General features: G+C 36.7%; 1 protein-coding gene across 1 annotated transcript; it reads left to right on the top strand.

Moving 5' to 3' along the window:
• Positions 1–3,464: 3,464 nt before the first annotated feature.
• Positions 3,465–12,914, top strand: LOC113521352 (uncharacterized). The gene is made up of 7 exons (XM_026906874.3): positions 3,465–3,632; positions 3,702–3,829; positions 4,266–4,488; positions 5,369–5,521; positions 6,536–6,720; positions 7,917–8,003; positions 8,648–12,914. Exons 1-7 carry the CDS (start codon positions 3,612–3,614, stop codon positions 8,904–8,906), a joined length of 1,056 nt encoding a protein of 351 aa, XP_026762675.2. The 5' UTR covers positions 3,465–3,611; the 3' UTR covers positions 8,907–12,914.
• The last annotated feature ends 2,490 nt before the right edge of the window (positions 12,915–15,404 follow it).

Below are 15,404 nucleotides of genomic sequence, written 5' to 3'. Positions count from 1 at the left end.
ATTCAACTGAAGTTTGTCATAGATACTTTTTTAATAGGTGAAAATGGAATGTTATCTCCGTCTATGTTATTGGTATACGCTGGTGGGACACCACTGAGGGATTATAGATAACAATGGAAACAGATCAGTTAACCTATTGTGACGAATTCTAGAAGATTTAATGAATTAATTTGTAGCAATAGAGCTGTTGGGCCCATTACTAACAATCCCTTTTCTTCTGTCATAGGTACCTGCCGTTACAATTGCAGTAACAATATAATATTACGGAACTTATTATATAAGTGATATTATGATGTATTCAGAAAATGGCCAAAAATTGATAGAAATATTTGATATTTGAAAAAAAAATCATCCTTTTTGCTTGAATAAATACAAAATAATATTAAAACAACGCAATCTCATCGATTTTAGGTTTGTTTAATTTGTTTTAATAAGTTAATTATACTCAAATAAAAGATTCGTAATATCTTTGTGACTTACAATACATTATTTACATTTTGTAAATGTTATAAACATTTTTCAGTTAAATAATGTTTTTTTAAAAAATATAGATGTCGCAACTGTCTATCGGAACCTTTGTAATTTTTGTTCTATCAATAGACTTTGAGTTCTTAACTCGAGCTAAATACGTAGATATTTATTTGGAGTTCTAATATGTATTGAAAAAAGTTTAGACTTTTAGAGAACAGCATTACCGCGCTACCGATACTATATTCAAGAGGGTTATAAGAATGCAGGAGTGGTCCGCTTACAAATTTTTGTCTAGTAATTGTAGTACCTAACTATTCTTATCATCATCATCATCATCCGGGTCTTCTTGCCCGCCTTAATAGTGTAGGCGGGTGAGGTAGGGGTCTCGGGGTAAACCCCTTTACCCCGGCTGCATCTCCGGAGGCAACTACCTCCGGGTCACTGGGTTTTGAGCCGGCATACACTGGTGGTCTGTGTATTGGTTATTCTTTGTTGTGGCCTCTTCTTCTTTCTTGTATATTTCTTATATATATATATATTTTTTTTTTTTTTTTTTTTATTTTTTTTTTTTTTTTATATTATTTGTTTGTTTTTTTGATTGTTATATTTTTTTTTTTTTTTTTTTTTTTTTTTTTTTTTTTTTTTTTTTTTATTATTATAAGTTGTAATTCTCCCCTCTCGCCCGTTCCCAGATATATATAATAGATGTTAATAATAGTATTGTATGTCGGCCCTCCCCCGACGCGGGGGATATAATTACACACTTGGAACGGGCGAGAGGAGGGAATTGGGGAAAAAGGGTAGGTAAGTCGTCATACTGGTAGACGAGGCAATCACGATCACTATTCGCCTGTGCACAGGAGGTCCCTAGGCGTGGGACGGCCGTCCGACGCGCATGCAGCGGCGCGAGGCCCCTTTAAACGGGCGAACATTTTGCTCGCCATGTCGACAACGAACTCCTCCACCGTTGGGACCCCTAAGCCGCGGGCGATAACGTCGTTACGGACGTTCTCTCCCGTGCACAAGCGGAGAGCGATGTTTTGCTGGGCCTGCAGCCGGCGCCTAAGCGTCGGAGAGCACAGTGCATACCAAGCGGGTGCGGCATATGTTAACAACGGACGTAGGTCTTATAGATAGAGACCCGCGTCCGTAACGGCAACCTAAGTTAGTTAATGTATATATATATATATATATATATATATATATATATATATATATATATATATATATATATATATATATATATATATATATATATGTATATATATATGTATGTATGTATGTATGTATGTATAATGGGAATTTTATAAACTTACAAAAAGTCTTCTGGATTAAATCGAAACAGCTGATTCAGATAAATGTTACAAATCAGTTAGCACATTATTTTCCAACTTTTATCTCTCTCTCTCTTATCATTTAAGAGTTTCCTCATCTAGATACAACTAACTCATGTATTTTGCATGCACTGCCTAGACCTCGTTGGTTGATCTCTCGGAAGAAAATGGATTTATCTAGTTGGATAAATTGTTCTAGGTATATATACTCCTTCACAAACGCCAGATGTAGTGGCATATTATATTCTTAGGTCTTCTGTATAATCTGACGTGGTGTATGTATATGGTCTACGGTGTTAAAGCCCTTTCTGAAGCCAGCTTGTGTGGGTAAGTGGAAGTCGTTGAGTTACCGCGTAAGACGATTGCTTAAGATTATCGAAAACAGCACGTAGATGAGATTCAGAAGAGATATGAGTTCTTCAGTAGGGTATTGTTACCTTTCTTGAAGAACAAGACCACCGCAATTCTGCTCCATATCTCCGGCATAATACCGTTATGGACGACGAAATTAAATGGCTTCTGATGGATTATAAGTACCGGTTTCTCACATGCTCTCAGAAGCTCTGCTGTAGTTTCACTTTTCCCCGGTACCTTGCCGGTTTGAAGCTACTTGAGACCTATTTAAATCTCCTGCAAACTGAGGTCCGGGATGTCATCGCTGTAGTGTTGGGTGGCTTTAGCTCTTTGGGCGTTATTCGCATTGGTATAAGGTGTTAACGACGTTGTATACAGCTGCCCATAGAACTTCTTAATCTCACGCAAAATCTCAGATTTGGCGGAGATTACATCACCAGTATTGGTCTTCAACTTTGTCAGTTGGTTTCGCCCAATAGCCAAATCTGCGAAAAACACTTTGGGGCTTTAATTCCGCTCTATTGCCTGTTCAATACATATATATACATTACACATAGTAATCTTCATAAAATTTACAGTGTGATCAGAAAGGTTTTGAGTTCTTTTTGAGTGTTGGGAGTGGTGTTCCACTGCTAGTACAGTTTTCTTTGGCTTATCGTTGTTATCCTCCGCTATCTTACAGTTCACCAGGTATTTAAAGCGATTTGACAATTTGAGTTGAAAACTTTTGGAGTTTTTGATAAGGGACACGCGAATATCGGAGCGTAAACTTTATCGGACGAAATATTTCCAGTCTAATATTCTGGATCAATATACCTCTTACCATTCGGTGATCATTTCCAGTTTTCAATCTGTTAATCATTGAGAAATTATTGAAGAAGGAGTTCATATCCTACAGCCTAAATGGTCCCGTACAGCCCGGTTTCAGAGATGTTTTCTCTCACGAACACTCAGGTTATGGAATGAGCTTTCTGCCGAGGTTTTCCCAAGAGACTACAGCATGGGATTCTTCAAAAGGAGGGTAAAGAGGTTTCTTCAGGGTCGGCAAAGCGCGCGTAATACCTTTAATATTGCAGGTGTTCATAGACTATGGTAACCATTTACCACCAGGTGAACCGTATGTTTGTTTGCCACCTCAGTGGTGTAAAAAAAATATATCATAAAATATCGGTTACAGTGCATTTGAGATTAGTTGCTGTAATGAAATACTATTTACTTTTAAGAATTCTTAATATTGCATAGCGATGGTTACATAGATTGGTACAAATAGTTTTAATTCAAAGTGCTGTTGACTTGTTTCAATTATTCAAAATTATTATCATTAAACACTGCTTTCAAAAATATTTTTATTTCAATATTACACTTATACTTCAAACTAATTATCTGGTTTTTGTATAAAATTATTAATATAAACAAATCGTCACAGTAGTTACTGTTAAGTTTTTCTATGCCATGCTTTCATTAAGAGTTTTGGTTAGTTTTTTTTTTACAATATTAACTTTTAATTTTTTTTTTATTCCGTTGATAATTTAATTATTACAGTATTCCAGGTATTATCCTGTAATTGTGCCAAAATGTGTCTTCAGTCAAGATTTGGAAAAGAAGTATACTGTGGAAGAAAAAACGAAGATCTTGCAGGTTATAAATGACAATGCAGATGAACTGTCTAAGTGAGTAACGCCGGCATGATTTTTTTTTAACTTGATCGGAATATTGTCTGTGCTCGTCACTTATATTTAATTAACAATAAAATTAATATTTTTATTGACATACTCCTGTTACTCTTTAACATTTTATTTTAATATAATGAAAATGAAATGATAATCCTACCTACATTATCAGTACACGCTGAAAGAGTACCAGAGTGTTAAAAAGAGGGGATGAAGTGGGGACAGTCGATCCATTATGACATATTCAACAAGAATTAACCAGGGTTAGTATGCCAGGAGGTCCACCAGGTGGGATTGCTGTTAATGTGGCTGAATTTGAATTATTTGCTGTTACCTCCCATTATTAACAATCTTGTTTTTTTTCCACTAACACTAAAATTATTATATTTGTATGTACTTATGTCAATTTAAATAAGTTATTGAATTTATATTTCAGGTATGACATAGCAAAAGCAAAATTGAAGAAGGTGAAACAATGGAAAAGTGAGAATGGTCAGCTAAAGTGTATCAGCGATACCCAAATGATAGAAGGTTTCTCAGAGAGGATTGCTCATAGATTGTTTAATAGCATACTAGATGGGCCCACAGATAGGTCAGAGTTGTCTCACAAGATTAAGGGTCAAATTCTACACCCACACTTAAGTGATAGTATCCGTCAGGTATGTCTATAGCTAGTTTTTACCTGTAGTTTCCTTCCTTCGACTGGCATATATTAATTTAAGAGATAAAAAGTAGTCTGTATCCTTCTCTTTGTTGAATAGCAGCTGCATATCAAGATTAATTTGTTTATAATGACATATTACTGTTCTTTATTGTTTGTTTCTATAATATATTTATATAAAAAAGGATGCTGATTGATTCACTTATGTCAATAGATTCTTTATATAGCATGGGTGAACAATAAGAAAGAAAGCTGTGGGCAGAAGCTAGTTAATAAATACGATACAAAATGTGATCAAAGCTAGATTTCCAATAGAAAAAATATCTTGATATATTTTGTCTCTATTTTCACTAAACAACTTCTTTTATACTGACATCTCTTATGCTATTATTAGGTTTTTTTTTTTTGTGAAATGAGAAGACTATCAAAAGTTAATGTAAGATTTTCATAGACTCCTCCCTCACATAAATGAGAAAGAAATTTTGCCACAGTTTTTTACGTTCACATAATTTATTGGATATTCCTTGAAAGGTATTTTTAATGGGTGAATATGGAATAGTAACCCTGTATGTGCATTCGGTATTAGCTAGAGAGACACCATTGAGAGATGATGGGTGAGACTGAAAGCAGCCAGAAAGCATCATGATGAATTCTGCAATTATTAACCATGATGGTTTCCAAGGGGAACCGCATGATGGTTGATCTGATAGCATATATTGCTATCAGATCGGCTTATTAATAAACCCTTTCTCCCATTCCCTAAAAGCTTAGATTATTATACATATAAACTTTCACATATTTTTTTTTATACAACTGAGAATGACAAACAAGTTGATGAAATTATTAAAACAACAATTTATATTGTGAACATATTTCAGGAATGTAGTCAAGTGCTTGCTGTATATGTAGCTGTGAATTCGGTGTGTTGGACTCTAATAGATAAAAGGAATTATGAAGTTTTGGAATGGAAGTATCACAGTATTGATTACCCAGAGGGGAAAAAGATGCAGATTACAGACATATTAAATATTGTAAGTTGTGAGTATATTCATCATAATCATCATTTTTGATATTCACATTGCAATGATGAACTGAAATTTTAATGAAATTTAATAAATTAACAAAGAATTTGTAAAAAAAAAATTATAATAATTACAAAGTATAAATTATAATAATATGCAATAAAAGATCAATGAGAAAGAAATGCCGCAGTACTTAATTTGTGGCTGCAGCCCACTAGTAAATAAACAATATTTTGGAAAATATACTATATCCTGAAGAGATAAAAACATTGCTACATAAAAAAATTTTAAAATTCCTAACATTGACAGGAATTAGCAGCAAACTTTAAAAAAGGATGCACAAAAGGTCATGGAAATGTTGCAGTATCCCAGGTTTTTCTGCCTAAAAAGCATGTCTTTTAATAACAATATTAATTTGCAATAATATATAATAAACTAGCTTTCACCTGCAACTTTGTCTGTATGACCAAGATATTAAATAGTCTATATATATACACATAGGCTATATTCCATCTTTATTAAAAATCTTGAGCTTTAATTTATCCTAAGTTATCTGTTTTTAAATAATTCGAATGTTTATTAAATTTGAAATTTAAGAAGTTATATTTTTAAACAATAGACATTGTTGTAGCAGAAAAAAAACAAGAAATTGTGTTTTAAATTTATTTATTTTATTTATTTAACACTTTATTGCACCAACATAACATGATTTGTTAAACAATTTTCAATACGTATAGTGTAGTACAAAAGGCGGTCTTATTGCTAAGCAATCTCTTCTAGACAACCAGACAATTTATTTTAGAATATTGTATGTATTTATAAATAAATTTCAGAAAATTAATTCTTTTGTCTGTGAAGTCGATAATCACTCAATTAAGAATATCCTAATATTGAAATTGGATATCTTTTTCACATTTATATTTTTTATTTTATGTTACTTTAATAATTTAAAATAAATATATTAATGTCAGGCTTTACGCATGTAAAGTCATCTCATTTTACTGTTGGAATTTTCAATTGTAGGCATGGAAAGTAACACAGCAGTTGCCAACAGCAGATATATGTGTGATGAAGGCAGAACCCACTACCCTCCGTGCGGCCGGTAGCGACCCCAACAACCCTAAAGTGCTCGCTGTCAACTTGCAGAAGTCCCAGATGGTCGCTATGATTGTCTCCCTTATTAACGCTAAAAGCAACAATATAAACACGTAAGTGGATTCAAGAGTTATCCTACTGTTTGTTTATTTATTACAATTATTGTTTTTTTTTTTTATTTAGACTTTAAACTGAATTTAATTGCTTTCTATTTGTATACCATTTTCTTTGTTTTGTTTCTTCTTGTTTTGTGCACTACTGTGTTGGTTGCATGCTTCTTCGATTAAATTATTTCTTTCTTTCATGTTTACATGAATACAATAGAACTTAAAGTAAACGAGGCCTTGGTGAAGATAGTATTTTATTTATTGCTAGCTTTCTCCTTGCTACTTAGTGCATTTAGATTTCTGAACTAGGGAAAACAATTAAACAGACCATTTTTAGGTGCATATCACTATAAAACATATACCAGATTTTAAGTTTACATCTTCAGAAACATGACTGCGAAAACTGCATCCAATTTGGTGCATTAGTTTTTGTGTGATGCCAGAACAAACATACAGATATACAGACAGACAGAGTGACAGACAAAATTTAATAATTATTGTTTTTTCTTTCTATTGGTTTTATTAAGACCTTTTACATTTTTTAAAATATCTTTCATGCACAGACATCATATAGTTACAATTTGATTATATTAGTAATTTGTGAAAATAGTAATAAATGAAAATGGAATGATAATTCTCCTTGTTTTACTGGTTTTCACTAAGCGAGGTATCAGTGAAGATGAAATTGCGTTAGTTAATTATAAAAAAATATTGAATTGGGAACTTCTTTATTTTGGAAGTCACTAGGCGAAAAATAAATCTAATTATATTAATGTTGGGGGTTTTGTTTAGGATAAACAAGGATAAACAACTGGACTGGATTGGATCAAAAATCTCCATTATTCCAGATTTTGTCACAATTTTTTTTGATAGCATTAAATAGATTTTTGTCACATTAACTTGTTTGAATATGTAATATATATATAATAATATAAATATACTGGTCATATTACGCAGTGCCATCTATGCCTAAACCAAGCAGGGCTTATATTATGGATACTAGGCAAACAATATAATAAAAACACTTAAATATAGGTTTACCCTCTTATTCATAAAAACGTCAATCTTCTCATAAACAATTTTAGCTGTTGATATGTTTTGTCTTTTTCTTTTGCACTAAATTCTCAATTTGAAGAAAGTGACAAAACACTTTTCATAAATAAAGAGGGAAGTATTCTAACATTGATTGTATATCTTTCCAGATCACTAAACCCTGACGAAAATGCATCAAAACTAGTCAAGGATTTTAACCATAAAGTGTATTTTTTGAGGCCAGCACTCCCCTACAGGTAATGACCACCAACATAAATGGACACTTTGTATGTAAAATTTCCCATTGTCTTCCAACTGTGTACTAGCATGGCACGCCACGTGCTCTGTAGCATGTTATTTTACCTGTTTCATAATGATCGATTTAAAAGACCAAAGTTTTTTTTCTATCAGATTTAAAAGTCTGGAAAACCAAAGAAGGGACATTTTATATGCAGTCAAAATGTCCATTTTCTGTGCATAATTATTATAAAAACATCCGTATGGTGGTGTGCCAACCTTTGTGTTGACTGAACTGAACTGAAAATATTAACAATTAGTTAATATTTTCAGTGTACAAATATAAAAAAAATATACATGCAAATAAATAATAAGCAAGAATTAATATAGTTATCCTTATTAATAATTACATTACTATATGTTTTTAAAATTTTTTATTATTTTGTTTTTGATATAAATATTAGTATTTTTTTTAATATCACCAATAATATAATACTATGCAATACAAGTACGGTACAATGTAGTACAACGCCACCTAGCGGTGTTACTTATTATATTACTGGTAGATGTCGTTGTTTAATACATTAAAAGTGTGTACAGTGATAAAGTCTGAAGTTATTAAAACTTTCAGCGTAAACCTCCTTAATGTAATATTAATTTTCAGACTATATGGAACACTAGTTGGTAACGAAAAGGTCTCAACTGACCAGACTGTCGAGATGTTATTGCAAGAAATAAATGAGAAAACTTCAAATAACTCAAAAGTATACATCTCACCACCCATCAAACACATGTTCAGGTCCCAAAATGATTTGAAGAAGGATATGTTGGGACATTGTTTACTTCTAGGGCTCACATTCATGGATTTGTGTATATATAAAAACCAGGAGAGTATAAATAAATTAGTGAAACGGAATGATTAGGGACATGTCTCAGTGATATGGCAATCTTAGTGATTTAGTTTTTTTTATGGTGAAAGTGGAATGGCAACTCTACCTGCGCTAACGGTATACACTGGCGGGGATGAGAATGAAAACAGGCCAGTTAGCCTATCATGATGAATTCATCAGGAATGTACCATGATAGTTTCCAAAAGGGATCGCATGAAGGTCGACCTGGTTGGGTATATATAACAATCCCTTTCTCCCATAGTGGCTTAGTGGTGTGTCACTTCCTCGCCATCCAATGATTGTGAGTTTGATGCCTGTAGAATACCATTGTGTGAAAACCGACCTAATAAAGGTGTAGTTAGTAAAGGAGTCGTTAGTTGCCCGTCACCAACAAACGCGTATTCCCACAGTTTGGGACTAGAAAGCGTTGTGTTTATGTACAAACAGAGCTATTTATTTAATTGTAAATAATAAATGCCTGCTCAGACGAGGTACATCAGTCAGAGTTTATATTTAGTTTATAAAAAACACGAATCACTTTATTCATAACTACCGACGCGCCCCGGTTTCGTACAGTTCTCTCTTTTAATGAAATACATTTTATATTACTCGCTGATAATGTAACTTTCTAAAAATGAAAGAATGTTTAAAATCGTTAAAGTAATGTTTGAGTTTATGCATAATAGATAAACAGTCAAATCTTTCCTCTTTATTATAATATTACTAGTTACTCGTCCCGGCTTCGCACGGGTGCAATATTTGTTTGTGTAACTTTTAAACTGTTGAACACATTTTAGTAAGGCTGGTGTTTTGACGTGTAAAGTACTGCATTAATATTCTCTAAAATTTTAAAATGAAGGGCCTATTTAGCAATTTGATGTACGCACGATTCTCCTGCGCCCCCTCACCCCGCCCCCGCCTACTATTCTCGCACGGCCTGCGCCTGCGACAACGCATTAATGCAACCGGCTTATTTCGTAATATCTTCTGATCAACTGCATCAATTAACATGGTATAAAAAGTAAACTTTAACTCTAATTTCTAATGTATACGCGAAACCTGTATCTAAACATAATCTTGTAATTTGTTTTATTTTTTTTTATTTTTAACGTAACCATCTTTATGGCTGAGGTTTAGATATATGGTCTAGCGGATTTTTTTGTAAAGTTAAAAGTAATGAATAGTTTTGCATTTTAGTCTTTTCTTTCAAACCATGTCGAATTCTGCTCTGACCACCCTCCGGCCATCCTCCGGCCCTCTAGCTGACTCATCTCTCCTGCCTAAGGCCATCACTGACGAAACTGACAGTAACTCCCTGATGACCTAAAACAATTAATGAACGAAAAGAACGCAGCCATATGAGCTCATGATCGCTACCCCTCCGAACCGAATCGGATCGGAAAGTTAAGGACCGTGTTGCGGAACTCCGTGATGATCAGTTGGGCGCTTGTCCCACTGATTTATTGGAGTAGTAGTAGTTCTAGTAGTATAGTAGATTGCAGTAGATTTACTCCAAGAGTTCACGCCATCGCACACTGCGTATTGGCGAGTGGCGAAATTTCTCAAGACCGACCAACATGACACCGACGTGCTTTCCTTAGTCAAACCGGACAACATCCTAACCTTCTTAGACGAGGAGAGAGTGTTCTGTGTGTGTGTAGTGCTCTCCCACTCAGCATACTCTCGGCCGAGACAGGTTATGTTGAGAGGATAGACGCCGAAGTCGAACTACAGATCGTGTCTACCCCATCTAGAAAAGCTTCCAACCGCCACACTCGACGAGGTCCAAACGTTGGTTAAAAAGTTACTAATAAAAAATTAACGGTAACTCTAAAAGACTTGTTAAAAGTTTGCCCGTCCACCTCTTACTACTTCTCGACGCGTCATCTTTAATGCGCGGCGCTCTTCTATCCCATATTCCTATATAGCTGGAAAGAACTTATGGTCATCGGCATACCTAAACCTGTCAAAAACATCCCAACTTGCCAGTTACCACCGTGTCAGCCTCCTCAAAGCAATAGGGAAGCTATATGAGCGATTCATCTTCGCCTGTCTGAGAGGTTCCATCCAGTCCAGAAATATCCAAATCGACGAGCAGTTTGGATTCGGGGCTAAACATTTGTGCCCATCAAATGTACCGCATCACGGAGTACATTCATAGAACCACATTCTACTTCGTCATCAGGAGGCCCAAAGGTGGCATAGGCATCCTTTGTTTCGACGTAGCCAAAGCGTTCGACCAAGTATGGTACAATAACTTGGTATACAAGCTACACCAATTGAAAGTGGCAGGCAGTCTCGTGCACATTAGACGAAACTTTTTGTCATGTCGATCTTATCGCTACCGTATCAATGGACCGCTGTCTGACCCGTACCCTGTACACTAACGACATCACCCGATTCCCTGATGTAAACAGCAGAATGCAGTACTAAAACATATATGTATTTCTAATATAAAATATTTAGTTTAGTGAAAAAAACGCATTTTGCTAGTCAGGCACACATTTTCGCCTTAAGCGGATTACGAGTAGTAGGCATACATCCTCCTACCCATAGGTTGGGGGGGATACCTTATGCACTACCCGCCGGGCACGCCCGATAGCAGCCATTTGCAAATAAGGCCAATCGGCCGTTATTTTAGTTTTTCCTTATTACTGTAGTTATAACGGTATCAGTTATCGCCGATTTATTAACTGTTTACCTTTTTTCGTGTGTTCTGTTAATTTTATTATTGTAATTAATTGTAAATTGTAGGTTGTTTTTTTTACAACACAGGTGGCAAACGAGCATGCGGCTCACCTGATGATAACTGACTATCGTCGCCCATGGTCACCAACAGCATTGCAGGTGTGCTGCCGGCCTTTTAGGAAAAGGAATGTGCTCTTTTCTTGAAGGATGATAAATTCGGTAGAAGATGCACAGAGATGCAACATCTCTATGCAGTGTCAGTGGGTCTAGTCGGATAGTAAGGTGCCGATCGTCAACAAGTCGAGCTGCCCGACTTTGAATGCGATCTAACGGAAGTTGGTTGGTTGTTTAGATAATCTTTTTATCTTTTTTTATAAATTTGTATTGCACCCGACAAATCTCTCCCAACTACTTCCGCGATACACTCGTCCCGTCCCTCTGCGAAGACTCCTTACACATCGCACACACCGTCCTTGCCAGCAACGACGAAGACCTTACCCGATTCACGTTCGCGTACGGTTAGGTATCTGCCCGAACGCATTTCGCCTACGTCGTCGCGAGCAGTCAGTTTTCTGCCCGAATGCATTTCGTCCCTATCGTCTCCCAGCGCCAACGGTGGCGTCTCCCTTTCGATCTACCGACCCCCGTCGAGGGACGGTGCGGTGCAAGTGCGGTGGCCTGAGTTGCGGTCCAAGCCACAAGGGCGTCTTCGGGCGCACGCCGCAGTCCATCAGTAAGAGTTGACGTTTTGGTCGCTCCCCTCTCATGAGCTTGGACAGTCTTCTGCACTCGCTCCTGTACACGCGCTCGGTGAGGCTGTAAAGGTCATCTGCAGCCAACAGCAACAAATAATTCGAAAAAAAAAGAAAATTAGTCATTCGCAGTTCAGGTGCCTAACGGCTACTAGGCTTCGAGTAGCGATAGTAATTTGCCTGAAAACGTCTCGTTTAGTGGTAAAACACGTATCGCAAAACGTGCGTGATCAAAATCGCAGTAGGAGATTGATGGCTAGTATGGAAGGTTGTGGAATTTCTGGTACTAATAGTGGTGGTCGATCGTCGAGTGTTGGTAGTCACAAACATATTAATGGTAGCGGAAATAAAACAATTTTAATCAAATAACCAATGACAAGATAACATCTAGCGCAGTAAAGTATTATTGTTTTCTTAACAATACTAATATAGAATCGTACATACAGGAGAACAAAAGATTCTCGTTTATATGGCACGAAGGTGGACAGCGAGTGAAAATACCTTGAGAACTGCCCCTCGTCTGTGCAGGCACTTATGTGTATATTGTGATATCATACGGATTTATGTCGATATATTTACAAATTAAATAAGTTAATAAAATTATGAGCTATTTTATTTGGATTCCTTAAAATATCCTTATTTGTTAAGTTATAGAGCCTAAATGGCTTAACCAACCACTATGAAATTTGACATATATGTACTATATGGGATCGGAAAGGATATAAGCTACTTTTTATCCCGGTTAGTAAACATGTCTTGTTGAAGTCGCGGTAAAAGCTATCATTTTTTATATAAAACCCACTAGTTTTTTCTTTTCATGGATGACAATGGAATGGTAAACCTACCTGCGTTAACGGTATACGCTGGCAGGGCACCAGTAAAGGATGTTAGGTAAGATCAAAAAGCAGATCAGTTAGTCCATCGTGATGGATACACCAGGAATTCAGCATTATGGTTTCCAGAGGCGATCATGTGGAGGTCGACCTGATGGGGTATATTGCCAGCAATGGGAATGGTAGTCTGCATTACTAACAATCCCTTCACCCGCTCGCTAGTTTTCCACTGGTGTTTTTTTTTATGCAACTTAGAATGGTAAAAATAGCTGACGGCCCAGCTGATGGAAAGTGGTAATTTTACTATAGACATGAGCGTACTGCTCATGGACATAATAGAGTATACTGTTTCGCCCATTATACCCCCCATGCGTTCCTGAAGACTCAGGTGTTAATCTTCTGTACCCTGTAAATTCACTGCCATATCCCGCCCTTGGAATCGAAACAGCCATGCAAACAATGCTTCACGATAGAAACATGAATTGGACAGAGGTGTTCAAGCAAACCACTTTTGTAGAAAGTTTCCCTCTGGTAATTATTATATTATTAATCATATCGGCTGTTAACTATCCGCTGTTGAACAAAGGCCTCTTCCATAAGGGGGGTTTTGCCAGTAATTGCGACGCTTGACAGGCGGGTTGCTAACCACAGTTTATTTTTGATGGGTGAAAATGGAATGGTAACCTCGCCTGCGTTAACAGGATACGCTGGCGGAGCACTAGTGAAGGGTGATCGATGAGAATAAAAACCGGCCAGTTAGCCTATCATGATGAATTTATCAGGAATTAACCATGATAGTTTTTAGGGGGAACCACGAAGTGGTCGACCGGGTTGGGTATATTGCTAGCAATGGGATTTTTAATCTCCATTACTAACAATCCTTTTCCCCCCTGCTAACCGCAGTTAGGCTTTAGTGATGTTTTAAGAGGGACGCTGCTGCCCATCCCTCGACCGTTAGCTTACCATAGTCGCTTCTTACGACATCCACTGTAAAGAAAGGTGTGGCCTATTCTATGCCGGGGCAGGACACGGCGGCGACCACAATCGTTATATTCTTTCTCCGTCTATATTTACGTAGTAAAAAATTCTGTGTCATTAGATTGAATTTGGACGTGTTTTTTATACAATGTCCTGTTTAAGGGTATATCTATACTTATAATAAATCTGTAGAGAGGTCAATTCTGTACATGGAATAAATTTCCAAAATAACTATCAGGGGGTGATTAGTGATCGATACTGATACCAAAAATGCAATTAGTAAAATTTTTGTCTGTCTGTCTGTCTGTCTCTATGTTCGTTATAGAAACAAATACTACTCGACGGATTTTAACGAAACTTGGTACAATTATTCTTCATACTCCTTGGTAGGTTATAGTATACTTTTCATCACGCTACGATCAATAGGAGCAGAGCAGTGAAGAGCAATGTTGGGAAAACGGGAGAAGTTACTCCATTTTTAAGCTTCCGTCGCGCGTGCAGCCTTAATGGGCACTTTTTAAAATGTAAAAATGTCCACCCGTGCGACGTCGGGACGGGCCGTTAGTATGTAACGGTACGTAAGTGACGGGAATAGAATATGATGCGTCACTATACATTTTCATCCAAAGGATATGATCTGATCTCGGTTTGATAAAATATACTCCTCATCATTCATCATTTCCGCCATTATCCGTCCACTATTGGACATAGGCCTCCTCCATAGACTGCCATAAGGAACAGTCCTGAGCCACCTGCATCCATTGACTCTCTGCAATGTATTTGAGGTCGTCACTCCATCTAGTGGGGGGTCGTCCTACACTGCGGTTGCTCGTACGGGTTTGCCACTCAAGAGCCTTTTTTCCCATCAGTTGTTGGTTTTTTGAGCAATTTGACCAACCCATTGCCACTTCAGCTTGCTTATCCTTCGGGCTATGTCGGTTACTTTGGTTCTTTTGCGGATATCCTCGCTTCGGATTTTATCATGCAAAGAAAATCCGAGCATAGCACTCTCCATAGCCCACTGAGTAATTTGAAGCTTTTGCATACGGGCAATCGTGTAGGACCATGTTTCAGTTCCATAAGTCATCACTGGCAACACGCACTGGTTAAAGATATTTCGTAGTTTTCCGAATGCTGCCCAGTCGAGTTGAATTCGTCGGTTGACCTCTCGGAACTTGTCCACGGTATACGTACTCGTCGACAACTTCGAGCAAATATATTTCTGCTGTATTACTCATGTCTATAGATGACTGTTACCACTTCCCATCAGTGGGGCCGTC

Source organism: Galleria mellonella, unplaced genomic scaffold (genome assembly GCF_026898425.1).
Source record: "Galleria mellonella isolate WM207_F2 unplaced genomic scaffold, CSIRO_AGI_GalMel_v1 utg99, whole genome shotgun sequence".
NCBI classification, from domain to species: Eukaryota; Metazoa; Arthropoda; class Insecta; order Lepidoptera; family Pyralidae; genus Galleria; species Galleria mellonella.
This window is presented reverse-complemented; position numbering and strand designations above follow the sequence as displayed.

Bases quoted from the DNA above. Each gene is read 5' to 3' on its own strand.
- LOC113521352 (XM_026906874.3), top strand. From the start codon at position 3,612: ATGCTTTCATTAAGAGTTTTG. The intron at 3,633-3,701 runs GTTAGTTTTTTT...TAATTATTACAG, and splicing joins TGCTTTCATTAAGAGTTTTG to TATTCCAGGTATTATCCTGT. The intron at 6,721-7,916 runs GTAAGTGGATTC...ATATCTTTCCAG, and splicing joins AAAAGCAACAATATAAACAC to ATCACTAAACCCTGACGAAA.